General features: G+C 34.0%; 1 protein-coding gene and 1 long non-coding RNA gene across 13 annotated transcripts in view; one reads left to right on the top strand and one right to left on the bottom strand.

The window, feature by feature from the left end:
- LOC126759875 (uncharacterized) overlaps nucleotides 1-19,875 on the bottom strand; it is a 565,378-nt gene that overhangs the window by 229,887 nt on the left and 315,616 nt on the right. The window lies entirely within an intron of this gene.
- The window catches only part of LOC126759867 (frequenin-1), a 107,280-nt gene that overhangs the window by 78,971 nt on the left and 8,434 nt on the right, over nucleotides 1-19,875 (top strand). For all 6 annotated transcript variants that reach the window (XR_007667095.1, XM_050475036.1, XM_050475039.1 and 3 more), the window contains exons 4-8: nucleotides 2,587-2,611; nucleotides 2,692-2,740; nucleotides 5,303-5,392; nucleotides 14,130-14,208; nucleotides 18,013-18,101. Coding sequence is in view for 5 of the 6 variants with exons in the window: in XM_050475036.1 (XP_050330993.1) it covers nucleotides 2,587-2,611; nucleotides 2,692-2,740; nucleotides 5,303-5,392; nucleotides 14,130-14,208; nucleotides 18,013-18,101 (332 nt within the window). In the remaining variant the exon portion in view is untranslated. The remainder of the gene's footprint in view (nucleotides 1-2,586; nucleotides 2,612-2,691; nucleotides 2,741-5,302; nucleotides 5,393-14,129; nucleotides 14,209-18,012; nucleotides 18,102-19,875) is intronic.

Genomic DNA, 19,875 nt, shown 5'->3' with positions numbered 1-19,875 from the left:
ACGCATACAAACATGTGCTACACACACACACATGCGCACACATTCGCCGCTCTCCGTTTTGTGCTTATCAATGTTAATGGAGTGCAATCAGTGCAAAGTCAATATTTCTACACAGTCCGTTATAAATAAGTATTTTTGCACAGTATAATCGTAAAATGTGTTTGTTATTGTTATTACAAATGTTCAATGAGCAGTGACTAGTCAACGGACAAATGAACTGTGAACGTTGGTGTGGAAATAATTTCGATTAACTTGACAATTCGTTTAGATATTAGAGCAACTGAAGAGGAGCGCAGTGCGGTCATATATTCTTGCGAATTTAAAGAATTTCAAAATGTCAGAGAAAACACGTAAATATGAGGACGAAGTTCATACGCTTTTTTTGAAGGATAGAGACTTTCCATTTTGATGTCAAATTATCTCAAGAGATTTGATATGACTTTCTATATCAAGTGAGCGTTTTTCAAGTGAAGAATGAACTAATAGGACACCTCTAATCAAATTATGAAAGAAGAAGTGTGAAAACCAACTATTATGCTGCAGAATAATTAAAGTTTAACCGAATGAAACTTCAAGGTCCTTTAAAAATAAAAAAATCCGTTTCGTCCGATTTTAGAAGTAGGCTTGAAAAAGTTATGTCGCAAGTAAATAACAATATGGTAAATGAGCGATTGGTATATATGTATATCTCTATCTAATATTAATAAATATAGAATTTTCAAAACTCAAATAATTTTCATTATTTGCGAAATGTAAGTGTGCCTATAATATTTCATACTAAATTATTAAATATGCACGATGTCATTAGTTATTCGTTCGCCATTTTGGAATCAGTTTAAGGATTGTTGTAAAATAATTGTAAAAACAAAAATTTCAAATATGGTTAAATTATGTAAAATAATTTTTGTTTTAAGTTCAAAATGCCACTATAAATAAACCTATCCCAATATGAACAGGGACAAGAACTTGAACTATGTGAATGTGGCTTTAAAAATAAGGAAATATCTGAAAAACTTCAAAAAATATGAGCAATTTCTTAAAAATCCTTTTAATTATGGTTCCATAAAGCAGCAGAGGCAGAACATCAACCATCGATGCTCGATCCAAATGGTACATCAAGCGTTTAGCAATGATGAGCAGTGGAGAAATGAAACATCATATAGATCTGAAATTAATGAGGAGTCGTATCGTTCAAATTATCCCTGAGAATGTAGATGTAGAATACACTTCTATGGTACTTTTACCAGAGCCGTGTTACCATGGATGGAGGAAACATTGTATTTTGCGACAAAAAGAAAGACATTTCGATTGCTCCAAGAAATATTTGGACTGGATTTTACTTTGAAGGAATATCTCTAATGTGCTTTATTTCAACTCAAATGAATGCAGAAATGTAGTTGACTTATTGCATGATGAACTAATCGAATTTGCGGGACAGATTTATGGCGATAACTGGACTTTTAAGCAAGATAACGAGTCAATTCACAGTGCGAAACATACCAGAGAGCTTTTTAACTATAGAAATATCCCGTTACTGGACTGGCCAGCAAAAAGAACGCATCTAAACACTATCGAGAACTTCTCGGGTATAGTTTCTGCAAGAGTTTTCAAGAATGGCAGGCAATTCGAGACCGATAAACAGTTAAAAGAGGCAATAGTGCCAGAGTGTAATAATATTAGCCAAATTACCCTAAAATCTTTGGCTAGCTCAATGCCATTTCGTCTGCATCAGACAATAATTCAGAAAAGAAAGTGTATTAAATATTTAAATTAAATAACAAAAGGCGGAAATAACCAAAAATGCACTTATATGTAATTACTTACTACTAAATGAATTTTCGCATTAATTTTTTTCAATGTACAGTGAATGGTAAATTTTTTTAGTCGTAATATAACAGCTAATAAGAATAAAAATATATAAAAAACAGATATTTGATAAGTGCATTTGTTTTCTTTAAATTTAAATTGGAAGGTATGCACACAGGTGTATATTTGCTCATACGTACATTGTACTATTTTCAAAAATTTGAGAAAGTGAAAAGCTAAATCAAAAAATACACCTCAACTTTTGAATAGTCGCCATTTTTATGAATTTTTCAGTATTTTTAGCTTTGATAGTGAAATTTGAACTAGTCCACTATCCGATAGAGTTTGCAAGATTGATGGCAGATATTGTGACGACGAGCACTCGTCATTTTGTCCACCCTTTGGAAACTTTTCAAACTTATTTTTTGTACTTTTAAATAACGAATAAATACTCATTTTTTGTACTTTTAAATAATGAATAAATACTCATTTTTTATACTTTTAAATAATGAATAAATACTATATGATAAGAAAATGGATAGTAAAAATTTCACTTGCTGTCACCAAAATTTATTCTAAATTCTGACCACTAGATCAGAATAACTATTTAAAGTACTTTAAAGACGTATAACCTGTCACCTTTTACTTACTTATTTAACTATTATGAAAGTTAAGACATACATATTTTTGTATAGTTTCGGAATTTTTACTCACTATAATAATTCCTTAAGCGATTATAATTAAACTGATTTTAATATTTTCTCCTTTTCTTAATTTCAGTTACAGAAAAAGAAATTCGACAATGGTAAGCCACAAAATAAAAGTCAATAAAATAAAAAAATTTATGTGAGATATATTTGTTTAAAATTATTTTATATAAAATAGGCACAAAGGATTCCTGAAAGACTGTCCCAATGGTTTACTCACAGAGCAAGTAAGTTTTATGTATATGAAACCATATTAATCAAGAAATAATTTTTTATAACATAAAATCTAACTAAATAAAAAAAGAACACAAAATTAAAAAAAAAAATCTAACTTTCTCTGAGCAGCTGCGATTATAATGCTAACATACATAGTTTAGAGTTCGTTCTTCAGTTCTTAAAGTTTCAATTATATTGCAAATTTTACGGAGCACACCAATAGCCAAAAAATTTGAAATTTTTAGGGTAAGTTTTTACATTTTTCAAGAAGTAAAGTAAAGAAGTGAAATTTTTTAAATCTGTAGATGAAACTTAAAAATAGAGAGTTCACCTTTAACTATAAAATATTTTTCGTACAATGACATACGATAAAAGACATTAAAAATTGACAAAGTGGTAGTGTTTTTACCCGAAATTTTGTTCGGTTTTATCCTGCCAAAATTCGATTTTTGATCAGAAACTGATAAGTCGTTTTAAGTAGAATTATATACAGAATAAACAGAAAAAGAGTTTAATAATGATTTGATCGATTCCACCCAAAACTTTTCGAGGACTTTAGCTACCACCTCCGGGCGACCATTTTATTTTGATGTCGAGAAAGTTGTGTAAAGCAAATTCCTTGTACGTAAAAACAGCGTCCAGCCATTATACTACAAATCAGTGACGACGGCTTGCCTTTGGTACAGATCTATAGGCTCTTGAAATCCTTGGAACCGACGTGAAAGCTCTTTCTTATTTCTCAGTTACCGCAGTGGTGAATATTTTGCTCAAGAATGCGCGTAAAACGTCAGAACTCATGACTGTTTTTTACACTTCCGCAGTAGACTCTCCACGAGGATCTCTTTCTTCACCTCGGACTTGTATATAGCCAGTCAGCATACAGCGTCAAATCGTCACTAAAGCTACTTTTACGGGCTTTGTAGAAGAGTTTAATGCTTGAAGGTCTGATCACCGTTAGCTTCAATGTAATGCAGAGAGGTTTTCTTTTACATTTCTGAGTTTTCGGAGGACAAGAGCTTTCAAGAGTTGTTCACGATCAGTTTCCTTTTTCTAACATTTCTCACCATTATAGCAAGGGTGGATAGTAATCAATGATATACATATGTATATAGTGGATACCCATTCGTAATGTAAATTATGGTATATTAAATTCGAATGTCTACTACACACGTGCTTTAATGAGGCTGTAAGTAATTTAGTAGTGTTCACTTACAATAAACAGTTGCTCAGAAAAGTCTGCACAATACTTCAAAATGTCTATTACTACAGTATAGTCATTTCATATACTATATATTTTTAACAAATATTACAACAATTTACTAATTTTTCCATGCTTTGAAATTTTTCTTCTTTTTTCACTGCTACCGAATAAAACTCATTAAACGGAAATTGAAAAACAAACAAAAACCAATTACATAACCTAAATAAACAACATAATTGCGATCATAAAATGTGCTAATTGCCGACACACAACGCGCTCACACTCGCACTCGCTTGCTAACTCGAAACCATAAAAAATTTGCAACTTGACACTCGCTGCGAACTTGGCGACAATAAACAACTGTGATAAACGGAAAATGCAAATGGATGACAATCTAATGTCGCTGATTGACACTTATGCGCGTTGTATGTGCGCGCGTGCTAAAAAACAACAACAACAATTATGTGGAAATAAATACCATTAAAATTGTACAACTTTAATTGTCTTTTGGCTGCGGAAATCGACTGCTCAATCGCTTGGTGGCGCAACAACAACAAAAATGCACTTGTCTGCTCATCATTTCTAACACTGACTGACTGCTGATGATTCTCGTTTGCTGGGTGTTGTTGTTGCTTTTTGACTGATGTCGCGTTTGCCACTGTTGCCGTGTGCTTTTTTGTTGTCCACGCTTTTACGCGCGCAAACAAAACCAAATGCTGCTTTCAATTATACCATCTTCTTCCATTCTAATGCGCGTCAATACAACAAACAACTGTGAATACAACTACTAAAAACAACAATATTGCTGTCCTTAAAATTAAACGTTTGGCATTCTCGCTTTCACATGGTTGGCTGGCATTGCTTTCGCCATCACTGCCAACCCACCCGCCGCTACATACCGTGTCACCCTTTACTATCGCCATCACTGTCACGGGCGCGTTGTCATTCCATTCGGTGTCATGTGTCACTATTTTGGCATGCGTTTGCGCGTCGCCGCTCGTCTACAAAACACTTTTCTCAACGCGCAAATGTTCAACGCGGAAACACGCACACACACTGACACCCACACACCCGCCCGCATTTATAAACGTGAAATCAAAATAAACACTAACGCGCGCTTGCATGTGTGTCATATCGCGTTTGGTTGCGGCTTTGTGAAATATCTACTTATGTCACACGCGCCACACGCCCACATCATCTGTGCGCCCGCATGCGTTGGCTGCCATGGCGTATACGCAACATTTAATATTTGCGCTACAAAACTGTGACATTTACAAATGCGCGCGTATAATGACTAAAAAACAACAACAACAACAACTAAAATCACAAACCCACATGCGTCTATATATATGTACATATGTACACACCTTAGGGTTTTATAAAAATCTACAAACAATTCTTTCCGCAAGGCGATCCCAGTAAATTTGCCTCGCTGGTGTTTCGAGTGTTCGACGAGAATAATGTAAGTATATAAATAAGGAAATACACATACACTACACCACATTATATAAATTTCTATAAAAAAGCACTGCACATTTCTCAACAAGTGCTAAGCTAAATTGTATGCTGCCATGTATGTGTGAGAGCATGAAGGATCACCTATATATGTATATTGCATGTGACTTTTCAGCGCAAAGTAGTTGTGCAAGAATGAGTGAATGAATGATGTTGATAAATGAAATAAGTTGATGCAATGAAATTTTGCTTAGTCGCGCAGCATATGCTGCCACAGCATGCACTCTGCGGCCTCCAACTTGGGTGTGTGTAATGGTGTGGGCGTGTACGTAGCCCACTCACTTGCATGCAATCACAAGGCGACAAGAAACAAGCAGAAATAAATGTTTTCGAGCAAAATAAATGCCAAAAGTTTGACTTCGCGCCCCGGACATTATTTGAGTGGATTTGGCACTCAAGTTGCAGCTGCTTGCAGCTGCTGCTCACATTTTACAACACTTAAAAAATGCAACAGAAGTTGTAGCTATTTTTGGCAAATTTTGTTGTTGCTGATTTAAAGCTAATACCTCTTTAGTATTGCATTTAGAGAAACACTCAAATAATTTGTGTTTCCTTGTGCTTTGTATGTGGATTTAATGTATTTTCAGTAAAATTGGGAGTGTATGAAGTGAAAAAATTGTCTACTTGTGTGGGTTATAAAAACTGAACATTAAAGTTAGGGAGGACATTAACCCATAAGATTAGATTTAGTAACGAAAAATCCATTACTTTTGCATTTGATGGCTTGGCAAAAATTATCTATCGTTGTATAGGTGTCATAGGGTTGCGTTATAAGTCATTAGAAAGATAAGATTCCGTACTAAAAAAACTTTTTAGACAGTTTTGTAATTTCTTGACTCAGAATTGTTTGAGAACAATTGAAATTGTCAATTAAGATCAATATAGAGCTCTCATTTGATTGGCCAAGAGTTCAACACTGCACAAAAACCGGTTTAGAACAATTTAAATAAGGGAGGATACAAATAAACCTCGATGTATTGGCCCCAAAGGAGTTAATTCAAAAAAATCTCATGGACCGAATTTCCATTTGCAAATCACTGTTGGCCCGCAACAAAATCGATGAATTTCTGAGCAGATGGTTACTCGTAATGCAAAGTGACAATGTTAAACAAAAACGGTCGTGCTCGAATCGTGTTACGTCGACGATCGAAAAGGTTTTACTTTCTGTGTGGTGGAATTTCCTGCGAATTTTTTTCTATGAGCTGTTTCTCTACGGCCAAACTCTTAATTTGTCCTGTTTTGTCAACAAGTGAATAGTCGGTCGGAAGACGTCGTTTACAAGGGAAAGACAACAGCTTGGTTGGGAGTACTAGCTGTTCCTGTCGTGGTGACTAATTTTTATGTGAAAAATGTGTTTCAAAATAAGCTTTTGAAAATCTTCTCACTCAGTTTTTTAACAAATATAGAAGAAGGTTACTATGAGTGTTGTATTATGAAATTACTTTAAAAATTACAACAAGTTATCGAACAAAAAATCGATTAATTTTAGCAATGCTAAATTTAAGACAACAAAATATTTGTTTTTGCTAGACTTTGACTTTGAATTGAAAGCAATATTGTTGAGATTTTTATTAGTTAAGGTCCAATATCTTTTTTGCTAAGCCATTATTCCATTTTGAATGATATGGGAGTAGTAAGGTAATGATTTCCTCAATGCACAAATTTATAACAGTCTAAAATCTAACTGTTAATCGGAAAAAACAGAAATCAACATTGCTTATTGTCTTTACACCAGTGTCATCTGACCCATACCAACATATGATGCGGTGATATGGTGAATAGCATTATCAAAAAGGTGCTTCGTGCAAAGAAAACTACGTTTACAAAGGTTCTGATGGTTATGCTTGATTATCGGCCAAAGAAAATGTAATGGACCAAATTCACATTTCGATTTGATCACAGTAGTGTAGTAGAATATGATACACTACTGTGATCAAATCGAAATGTGAATTTGGTCCATTACATTTTCTTCAAAGTAATCCCTTCCCGCTGCAATACACTTATGCCAACGAAGTTTCCAGTCATCATAGCACTTGGAAAAATCCCCAAAGTGATGGCCATCAGAGCCTTCTTCGATTCAGCTTTTATATCCTCAATTGAGTCAAAACGATGTCCTCGGAGTGATCATGTAAATTTGTTGAATAGCCAGAAGTAACACGAAGGTAAATCAGGCGAATGCGGTGGTTGCGGCGCGATATTAGTTGAAAATGTGGCGAAATGCTCACGAATAACCAATGTAGTATGAGAAGGTGCATTATCGCACTTCTTTGTTCAATAAATTCAAACATAGTAAAAATCGAAGAATTCACTTTTCGAGTCTCACAAAACGACGCGTACTTCAAATACTAATAAATATTTTGACATGAAATTTAGTGTAGATGAAACTAACAGTACTACTAACTTACAGAAACAAATTTACGGATTCGAAAATCACGCGAAGTATAAATTAAAAATTCATCTTTCATGATCATTTGATCACAGTAGTACAAGTGAAGTATGAGGCAATGCTCACGGCTAATAATTTTAGGGCAGTAGAATACTACTCGTCGTCATCACGGGTATAGTATCTTAGTCAACTTGGTAATGGACTCGAGCTAAAATGGCAATGCGACCAAGAAAATGAGATCCAGCAGAGAAAATTGGACCCATGGCTCTGTGATCGTTAATTCCAACGGAAAAATCTACGTATTCTTACCGACGGATAAAAGAGTAAAATAAGAAAAAAAGCGGGCTTCTTCTGTCGTAATGCATTATCAGAAGGTAGTTTCAAACTAAATAACATCATGCCTAAGTCACACTGCGGTAGGTTATGCAAGCAGGCAGTGATTAAATTCTCATCAAATAACCCGGTTAATATAATTTCCGTCTATAGTCGTATAGAAGTAGATAAAATGAAAATGCAGACAAGCTGACGCGATCGCAATGGATCCTAGAGGACCACCTTAGTTCTTGGAAGGCTAGCGACACAGGGCATACCACAAAGTTACTTTGCGGTAGTGTTGATGGTGGGCAGACAAAAAAGCTGCAGCTTTTAGGCAAAAAAGAACTATTTAGTATTATAGGGGTCATCACAGGGTACTTACACTTCCCATCTTTACAAAATGGGAAAAGTGGATTCATATATGATAAAAATTGAATGTCCTTAAAGGAATTTTCACGACTTCCTTCCAAGAAAATATTTCGTTCCACACAATATTAAGTTTGTAACTTAATTAATAAGCGTTCTGTTCAGATCATATCTATTCGATTTCGGATACTAACTTCGAAAAACAGAGAAATAACTTTTTCACTTATGACCCAATCTCTCAAAAAAAGATCGTTTCGTCCAATATCCAGAAAAAGATCGTTGTGGAGTAAAGTGGTATGGGTTAAGCCTTAATATTTTTCTAAGCTTCAACTAATCAATCGAGAAGAGGAAGACTTTCGTTCGAGCCACTTTACGTTTGTTTCTATGTTATAATTCTTAATCTTTAAGCACTAAAATTGGCTTTGCTTGGCTTTGCTGAATACCAGCAACCAGCAATTTTTAATTAAAAAAACAATAAAAGGAAACACAGATTTAATAATAATAACCTAATAACAACCAAAAGCTCCACAGGTTTTTAAAGCCACTTATGTTTGAGCTTAATTTCTTAAGCTCCAAAGACTGTTGAACAATTCTCATACAAATGGAAATGTAACTAAGATTCAAAGCAAACTTTTTTGTTGACGCTCATACCTCAGCCATATTGCCTCATAATATCCTAATCGATAATGTCATTAATTAATTTCCAAATATGTGCATACCGTTGTGTATCATTCGTTTTGGCATTTTGCCTTCGATTTCAATTTCGCCAACTTTCGTTTTTATCGTACTCATACGATGTCTCGCTTTCTCTGGCTGGGCTACAATTATTTAATTAACTAATTTCATAGTAATTGAGGGATTATCGCCACAAACCACAAAAGCACAAATACTGCCTTCATTGGCAATGACATATCGACGGAATTGATGAATGGCTGGCGAAAGACCGAGGCGGATAATTGAGAAGCAACAGCAGAAAACGCAGACCGCTGAGGGCGGAAATAATTAGAGCATAAACAAAATGAATGTTGACGATACAGAAGCAAACAGTAAATGCGATGATATTGGGGAAAATTGTTAAATATATGGATGATGGCATGGCCAATATTAAAGGATCAGGTGGAGGTGTTATTTAATGAGGAATCTTAAAATATTATTCAATTTCATAATTTAGAGGTATATTAAGATTTTGCATAATATATGGGAATGCTTAAGGAAGATTTTCATGGTAAAAAAAATAATATTCTGAAAATTGGAAAGAACTTTTTGGCAGAATTAACTAATATTCATCTACCCGTCTCTTGACTGAACAGTATCACAAAATTACAAGGAGAAAATGCTTCCGAAAATGGCACTGAAAAGCTCAAAATCCCAACTATCAATAAATTCAATATCAGCAATCTAACTTGTATTTTTTATATATTTTCTCATCCCCGTCTCTTATTTTAACAACATAGCACAGGTCATAGAAAATTGAATAAGTGCAACTAGAAATATTCTAAATGGTCTTCTAGAAATAACCGCAACCTTTGGCTAGTAGATGTTATATGTAGATTGCCTTTTGTATTTCAAGAACAAAAACAACTTTATTTATTTACTTTACTAATTGAAAATTGCTTTATTGTTTCCCAAAATATTTTCTTTTAAGAACTAAGCTTTGCCACTTTTGCCACCCTGATTGAAGTATCTTCAGGTGTAGAAGCTGGCCTTTTGGTTTATTTTTTATTTTTTACGTGCAGTGCCAAGCTAGGACTATGCGGAGAATGACTCACCAAGTCGATGTTTTGAGTGATCAAAAAAACGGTTGATTCAGGCGATGTATGAGAGCTGACATTGTCGTGGTGAAGAGTGAACCGTCTTTAGCGGTTGGTTGAAGGACAACTAGCAAACAAATGAATTTGCGATATGTCCAAAAAAACAGGATTTTGTTGGATTCGGACCATCTTGAAACACTCATATACTTGTGCATCCACGATAGATTACCTGTCACGATGTCATAGAAGTATTTCGAAGTACCGCTTATTTATTTTGTTTGTCTTTCTAAATCGACAGAGTCTTTCGTGACGTTCAAAAAATTCCCGTCCTTGCAGTGAACTACGGCCTTCATTCACCACACCACGCCATTCATAAACACTTGTCCTTGATGAAGCTCCATCGTCAAAGATTTAATTAAATTCATCTATGTACTCTTAATGAGTTAATCCACATTGAAAGTTGTAAAAATTAATCACATAAAAATGTTCGCGACTTAGTTCTATTTTTTGGCTGAGATGTATATTTCAAGTTAAAAAAGTTATAAAAGGCAACCTTCGTATATTTCTATATCTGTCTTATTTCATTAAGAAAATCTACTATGTCAGAGACTAACTGATTCATAAGAATACACATCGCTTATTCCAGGTTTTAAATGTGGTAGATATAGGACTATTGCCTGTGGACTTGTAACTTGTACATCTAGCTATACTACGCTTATGTAGAATTTAAGGGAAATACCTAGAGTAAGATTCAAAAAGTAAAAAATATTTAGATAAATTAGGTCTTTAAAAAGAACTCAGTAAATAACTTACTCGACTTTTAAATCGATATTTTTGACGAAGGCTATACCTGCTCTGTTAGTTTATCCTTAAATGTAGTATTTCTCTCAAAACTACAAATTTAATGAAGAGATTCCTTAGAGCTAGTGATGTCGGAAATGGAATAAAGTATCGATATATATTGTATCGGTAATTTTTGAATATACCGATATCGATATTGATATTTTTATTTAAAAATATCGATATATGATATGAAAAAAAAAATATTTGGCCTAATCTACTTTAATCCTCTTACATTACTAGATAAATACTAATAAATAGAAATAATTTTTAATAAATCAAGAACAACAATTAAAATATTAATTATTTATTAATCAAACCAATATTTATCTGGTGCAGAGATAAGAAAAACTCTTTGATTTACTAGCTCGGCTGTAAGCCGACTTCTGTTATAGGGTACTACGAGATTCACAGCAGATGCCACTCTCTCTGAGGAAACCAAGGACGCAGGCGATATCAAATATTTTAGAGCTATGTCGGAAAGGACTGGGGTAAAATGACGACAATCAAACCAGAATTTAGTAGGAATCTCTTTTCTTGGTATTATAGGCTGATCTAGATATTGCTTTAGTTCGCTAGGCATACCATCACTAGTTGAAGTTGAAAGTAAAGAGTTTGCTGAAGCTGCAGCAATATCTATCATAATTTTTTCATGTGCGGACCACAACGACGGCGAAGAATTCTCTAAATTTGGAATTATGGTAGTGGGAGTGGGTCTGAGTTCAGGCGAAAGTTGTCCTCTACGTCTATGTTCTAATGACTGGAATGCTCGAATTATTTTGTTTACATACATACGTGAATTGATTATTGATTGAATTACTTAGTTACATTGTTTGAGAACTACAATCAGAAAAAACAGAAATACACTCGCGCTCGCGTTGAGGTTATAAAACGCGGGACGGATAACAGACTGACATTGACAGACAAAAGTTGAATTGAATGACAGACACTGACACTGAAATGACATTTACACTTGACAGACAAAGTTGCCAACTTAAAAGCCAACTTTAGTACTAAATTAAAAAGCAGGAAATCGAGTCGACCATAAACAAAAAAAAAGTTAAAAAATGTTAGTTTAAAAAAGGATTTAGAATTTTTTGATCATAAAAATATCGATTTTTAAACTTTTTCAATACTTGTAATATTATATCGAAACAATAAATATCGCTCAAAAATATCGATACATTGAAAAAATTATATCGATATATTGATGTATCGATATTTTTTCGACAAGCCTACTTAGAGCCAAGCCATCTGATCATTATCAAATTTTTCAGCATATACTTAGTTTTCCAAAGTCCAATCAGTTTTTTTCTGATTGATTTGATCAAAAGTCGTTTGAAAATACAACGCCATTTTGTAAGTTTTTGATAGTTTTCAACTGCAAGCAATGTAAGAACATTATTTTCAAGAAAGAATTAGTTTGTTTCAGATTTTAGGCACGGAAAAGCCTCAGCTCGAAGAGCGACAGATTTTTCAAAACCTGAATTACCTTAAAAACCTTTGAATCCCTACTCCGTTCTGCTGTTTTAGCACCAGAACATCTTCGTCTACTAATTTTGAGAAAATTGTCGCCTTGACCTAGTTCTGGTACGGATTTGGATGAGCATAGCAGTGCTTATAAGTATTTCTTAGATAAACATATTCTTTTCATCTCTGGATGAATTCTGATTGGCATCTTAAATAATATATCTTCATAATGCTAATGCAGAGAAGCCGTTTATAGAAGATAACAACCAAGTAGAAGCAGGTCTTGAAGACCATGCCGAAAAAAAAAATTATTTCGACTGTTTCGATGTCTGGGAAAAGCGTTGGTTGCAAACGATGAAGTGGATTTGGAAGAATAAATCAAGAATTTACATTTTGAAACAAATTCACTTTACTTTTTGATTACTGCAATATACGATATATCATATTTGGTGATATAATTCATACAAAAGTAGTGGAAGCACACTCTTGCCCACCATAACTCCAAAATTGGTACAATAAAAATGAATATTTGAAACCCTCATCATTTTTAATCCCAAAACCACCTCTAAACTCAAGTGTACAATCCCAGTTATCTAAAGCGCCAGCTCAAGGGCTTATAGTAAACCGTAATTTTTTGTCAGAGTTACACAGTGTGTAACCCTTACTCACTCACCAGCACATCTCAAGCGTTCGGTCACCTGGGTTAAGTGCACTCGAGCATGACTGCTGCTGACTTGTGTTTTTTTACATTTTTTATTCGAGTATTCGCTGCCGTTGCTGTTGCAAATGCTGTTGCCACAGTGTCTAGGGACATTCTGTTGATTTATGGATTAATTTCGGTCAGCAGAGCTAATTATATAACTTTGTGTGTGTGTATATGTGTGGTTCACAGTTTCGGTTACGGTTAACTGACGGGTATTTGCACACATAGCGTAAACAGGGTGATGCAAAGGGAATTGTTGTTGCAGATAAACTTTTTTGAATTGATGACGGAGCCCCAAATGTAGGCAAAGTAAGTAGATGTTGCCTACATTAAGGCGCTTATTCACAGTAGACTTTTAGTAGTTATTTAAGTTATACTCTTAAAACTGCAATAATTTGACGAGCAAACTAACTTTCAGATTCTTTTATATGAAAAGTTAATACTTCCAGTTGCATAATTTTATTTTTCGCCTTCTATGTAACCCTTTATATGTTTTTTATGTAAGCAGGTAGGGACTAACATGAAAATATGTATGTATATGTCATTATAAATTATCACTGTAGTGAAATGCTTCTGAATGGTGTGTGGTGAAAGTGAGTTATGCTGCAATTGCTGTTGTTTTAATAATGACCAGTATATTGTCTGAACCCCAACCATTTCATTCTCATTATGCCACACACTGGCATTTCATAAAATATGATACATAATGTTTCACGTTTCTCATTTACTCTTTTTCCCTCCCTCATATATCTCTGCGCATTTGTTTACGTCCGCAATTGCTGCCTTTGGACTGCACGAAATCTCCACAAATTGCTGTTATTTGGACACGACTAACACACTCCCGCCCACACAGGATGGCTCAATAGAATTTGAGGAGTTCATACGCGCCCTCTCCGTGACATCGAAGGGAAACTTGGATGAAAAATTACAATGTAAGTTTATTGCTATGATTGTATTATGCTTTTTCGTGTTTCTCGCCTTTATCGCCTTCCTTAAGTATCGTTCTATCGATTGCACATAAATATTATTGAAAGCTTTGACAGTGAGTAATGTCCGTTTGTAGGTGGAGAATTTATTTACTTGTTTATGTCTCGGTCATGCCGTTTCAGTGTGACACAAATACATACGTTTGTATTTATACATATACATATGTATACAACCGTAAGAAAATCTTTCGAGTAGTGTAATCACAACGATTTCCTCTCATTTTTATTATTTTTGCGTGGCTTCGTTTTTGGCGAATTTCTTCTTCATTGCCTTGTAAGCCCGCCAACCACTTCAATTCTCATAAAAACGCCGTGTTCAGTTGGTAATTCGCATTTCCCTTATATTCTGTTTGTATAGAAAGTCGCGCTCGTTGTTGTTGCATAGAATTTTTTTTTTTTTTTTTTGATTTATCCCTCACGAATTTTTGCATAATTTTCGACTGTTCGCGCAATTTCACAATTGGCATTTTATTGCTGCCATATTATTGAGATTTTTTATGAAATATGGCAAGGTGCTTTTGGGTATAAACATTTTATGTGAGCGTAAAAGCATTTTAGTGTAACAGATTTATTTTTCTTTGCGCTCTTTATTAACCAATGAAATTAGAGCAATGAGTTTACGAGGCATAAATAATAAAAATTTGACACAACATAAATGTACGATTTTTACAGTTCGGACTTTAGTGACTTTTGGAGTACATATAGCATAAAATTTGTATATTTTATTCTAAATGTGAAATAAATGTTCCAGTTTGTTTTTAAGAGTTGAAATCATTATCAAGTTTAACTCTAAAGTAAACTAAACTTCCCGAATTCAAAAATTCGTCCTTTGAGAAGTAGATGTGGGTATGATCTGACTTTACTCATTTTCTAAAAACAAGATAAGAGTGTATAATATAAACATTACTTTGCATCAGTTAAGGTATTTTTCATACCTTAAAATCAGAAAACATTATTGTTTCGTTATTTAAGGAGACATTTTAGTTTAGAGATATATAAAAGTGGACCTTTACAGAATTTTATTCACTTTTATAATCTGCAATTATTTTTAAATATTTTGCGAATCCTTTAATACCGTACATACATACATTCGATTTAATAATATTTAAAATAACTTAGGGAAAATTTATTATCTTTTGAAGAGAAAACAATTATGGAAGCTTATGAAGAATACCAGCTTACAGTATTTAAAATATCAATACAAGTTGGCAGAAGTCGAAAAGTTATATTCAATTATACTTGTATATATACATATTATATTCAGGTGAGTTCTGATTTTAACTGGAGCCCGCGTTTTTAAGTCTGCGATTGAAGGACAAAAGGCCGAATAAATGCAGTGGGTCTCTTATTCACCTTATTCACAACAAAGTAATTGAAAATGAGTAAGGATGGTTGGACTGCAAATTTTTCGATGTATTAAAAAAGCTTGGTTAAATTGGGAAATTTTATGAATCGCTATCGTATCTTTCAGATCATCCTTAACGAAGAGGGATCGACTCATTATGTAAATAATAAAGATATACTGAAATGAATAAATACTTCGTTCTTGCCTTAAGATTTTTTAAGATAAAGATAGACCTAACCTGATGGCCTAATTCGAATTGCACATTTTTCTGTTGATGATATTATTACACAATATAGACAAAGAGGTGAAAGCCTAATTGTTGTTTCAGTTGGCAGAAAATTGTTGTACATTCTCTACACGTAAAGAAAGAAGGGACTAAGTTCCGGTGCAAAATTTTACACTCTTGCAATTTGCAAGAATCAAAGGCAGGGAAATACCTTAAGATGTAAAACGTCAACCAGAGGATCGGAATCAAAAAAAAAAAAATATGTATATAACTCATACACTGATCGAAATATTTTACAAACGGTTTGTTAGAAAAACGAAAATCATTATACTTTTATAGCATAAAGAGTTGGGGATAGAATTGATCCGATTTTATCTATTTTTGTAGACACTAAAAACTATTATATGCTAATAAAACATTCACATGGTTTTATCATAGTACCTCACATACAATCGCCCCTCATATAGAGTATAGGCCGCCGGATGTTCGAAAACCTTGATATTAGTTTTAAAGGGGCTAGGTAAAGTTTTCGCCTAATTGTATCTATTTTAGGCCTAAAAATTCACTGTAAGGAGTGAAACACCAATGAGCTAACTCACTTATAAACGGATGTACACAGTATAAAGTCAACCGGAAGTTCGAAAATCTTTCTGTTAGGTATACGGGGCTAGGAGAACCATTGACCCGATTCAAACCATTTCTGATACACAGAGATAACATTATCAGTAAAATATCATCTCCAAATTTCAATTGTATATCTCATACCTTATTTTAGCACTTAGTTATGGAACTTTATAGGTTTTCCTTGATGAGCGTTTGTGAGCGTGCGAACTCGAAATTTTACGAAGGAACTTACGTACCAAGTTTCATCGAGATGTCTCAATTTTTACTCAGGTTACAGCTTGCACGGACGGACGGATAGACAGACAGTCAACCGGATTTCAACTTTTCTCGTTATCCTGCTAATTTATGTATATATTGGTTAGTCGACAAAAACTTTTCGTATTTCTAATCAAACTTCGAATTATTTTTTTAATATTTATACTAATAAATAAATAAACAAATATGTACCATTATGGTAGACCACTTTTTGCCATTTTTCCGCCAGAGACATTGTTCCATTAGTGTAAATTGAAATTTCGAAATTTTCACCATTGTTGGGCTACACGAACTGATACGAGTATAGCATCGTCTCCGTAAACTTCACTAATTTCATTGGCATCCTTCCCTTTTTTATGCAAAAATTTTCAAAATTTAGCGAATTACGTCATTATTTTCACTCATTTTTGAACAGCTGCAATTTTTTTCAACTTCCCTGAATTTAATTGGTAGCACTGGAGATATACGAAAGGACCTTTCCGACTACCCAATATACATATAGTATAAAATTTTTTTTTATGATAACTCACCAGTGGATATATATATGTAACCCTTATGTTGTAAAATAAAAATGTAGTTTGTTGAAATTGACGGTGGCCTTCACGTGTACAAAGCCCTTCAATCACACACTCAGTGAATGAGTTACGTTTCTCTTACATCAACCAAATACTCGCAGTAATGTTTTCGCTCGTAAAAAGTAATAAACGTATAAATTTTAATATTTTCCCAATATTAAACAAAAAATTATGTGTCGGCATTGTGCAGCGCGTAAAAAAGCTGCGCTGTGCGGCATAAAATATTTTCTACCCATAATTGTCTTTCGCGGCATTACAATTACATTTTACGCCAACAATTAAACACAACAGACTGTTTTTCTGCAATAACGGTGGCAAGTATATACATATATATACTATGTAGCGTGGATATATCACATATGATTGCGCTCACTTAATCCGCTTAATGACAGTTGACAATTTCGCAAATACTGCGAATGTATTTATTTATTTACGCCAATATTTGGGTTGTGGGGAAAAACTTGACTCATTTACATGTCAGTTGAATAAATATTGAAATAAATATGAAATTAAAACATTTTCATCCATACAAACGCCGGTCACAGAAATGCGCTTACTGTAATATTTATATATGTATGTGTGTGTGCTTACGCTCATACAATATTTAGACTGCCTTATATTTAAAGTTTCCATATGTGGTATATCAATATTTTTCCCTCTCTGTCACTTATACATACATATATTCATTCACTATTATTTATTAAATTTTTTTCGTTACCTTTCAGGGGCTTTCCGGTTGTATGATGTTGACAATGACGGTTACATAACGCGCGAGGAAATGTACAATATTGTGGATGCCATATATCAGATGGTGGTAAGTTGGGTGCAAACCGTCATAAAAAAATTTCAATAAATAAACCTATTAAAATTATGCACGTATGTGTGTCAATTAATCTACTGGAGATTAAATTGTGAATTATTAATAACGGTAGCTTCAGAGAAAGATCAATTTATGGCAGATATCAAAGCACTACTTTGCTTAATTAATTACATGTAAGAATGTTGGGCAAAGAAGTGTGAATACTGTGAGTGTGAATCCGTTTTTATAAAATCAAATTTAATTAGATGTGAAATGTATAAATCTCTTTCGATCTTAACTGTTACCTCTTTAGAGTTCAAAAGTGAGTAAAACTCATAGATTCTAATGATGTTAGTTTAGGTATGGCTGGCCAATTGTAACAACATACATAGACCTGCTGTTCCTAATTAATATCAGATGGAGGTTAAGTATAGTTTTCATCACACAGAGCGTCAATGCGTTTTGCGAACTTTAAGGGCGGAGATACCTTTATTTTATTTAACACGGGTAAAATGGCACTTTTTACCAAATCCTGGCATACATCCCCAATTTTTCGAAATTCTGAAAACCTCTCTACTACGCACTTTATAAAAACTTCCAGAATAAAAAAAAATAACTTTTTTCGTTTCAGATAAGAAACCTCAATCAACGGGATCGTTGATATTTCCGCCATTTTGTTTTTTTTTTCTTTTGACATAAAATAATTTTTATTTCATAGTTCAATAATACCTCTTAATATATATGCAAAACATTGAATGTGATCTCTTTTTATTCTTCCATAATAAAATTGGAAAAAATTTACCTTTTTCACGGTACTAAAGGTATTTAAGAGCGACTTGCTCTCTCTTTTTAATTCTTCATAATGAAAAGCTAATAAATATTTACGAGACCTAGATAAGTGTGGATAGGTATCTTCCCCATATATCGTCGTTACTTATCTTCGTCCGGCTGGCTTGCAGGTGATGTCAGTAGGTTGTGAAGTCATTAGGCCAACAAACTTTCAGTAGCGCTTTCGAGATTGTGTGAATAAAAGCCTGTTTGCGTTTTCTTGTTCGCGATTCTTGAACATGAACTTGGCGATCCTGCATGTTCATAAGACATGCCATCTCGCTCTGCAAGCCTCTTTTCGTAAGTTCATGAACAATCATCTGAGAACCAGCTCTAAGCAATACATTTGGGCTCCCACCATTGATCCGACTGTTTGTATGTTGTATGCTCCGCTGGCATTTCGCATACTTTACCATTATTAGTGTGACTTGAAACCTTCTTTTCCAAATTAAGCTTGAAGGTATGTGATTTTTTTATCCACCAATTTCCTGTTTTAGATTCTTAAGAGCTCATACGTACATTTCACTTCGATGAAACTTTTAAAGCCTCGAAAAAGCTTAAGCATAAGCCCTGTTCGAGCTCAAAGTAGTAGAAATGGCTACTAGAAATCATCTTTAAAGCTGTAATTCTTCGGAATTCTCGTCAACAGAATAATCTTTATATAGCCGCCCAATGGTGTAAAACTTGAAGCTATGGCAAATATTGTTATAAAGGAGTTCCATTGGGAGTTGTAAGTCTGTATATACTATTTCTAGACTTCAGTGGCGTAGCTACAACTTCGGGCGCCCGGGGCCAAGGATGTTCTGCCGCCCCCCTTTAGTTTCTTGAGGTGGTTCGAACAAAAATGAACTTTTACAAAATATCTTCGATATTAAGTACATATATAAAACTTACAAACTAAAAGCCACGCAAATTCTGAAGTTCCAAAATTCTCACAATACGGTTTTTGAGGAAATTAATA

This window comes from Bactrocera neohumeralis, chromosome 5 (genome assembly GCF_024586455.1).
Source record: "Bactrocera neohumeralis isolate Rockhampton chromosome 5, APGP_CSIRO_Bneo_wtdbg2-racon-allhic-juicebox.fasta_v2, whole genome shotgun sequence".
Classification (NCBI taxonomy): Eukaryota; Metazoa; Arthropoda; class Insecta; order Diptera; family Tephritidae; genus Bactrocera; species Bactrocera neohumeralis.
Note: the sequence above shows the minus strand (reverse complement) of the source record. Positions and strands in the feature narration are given on the sequence as shown.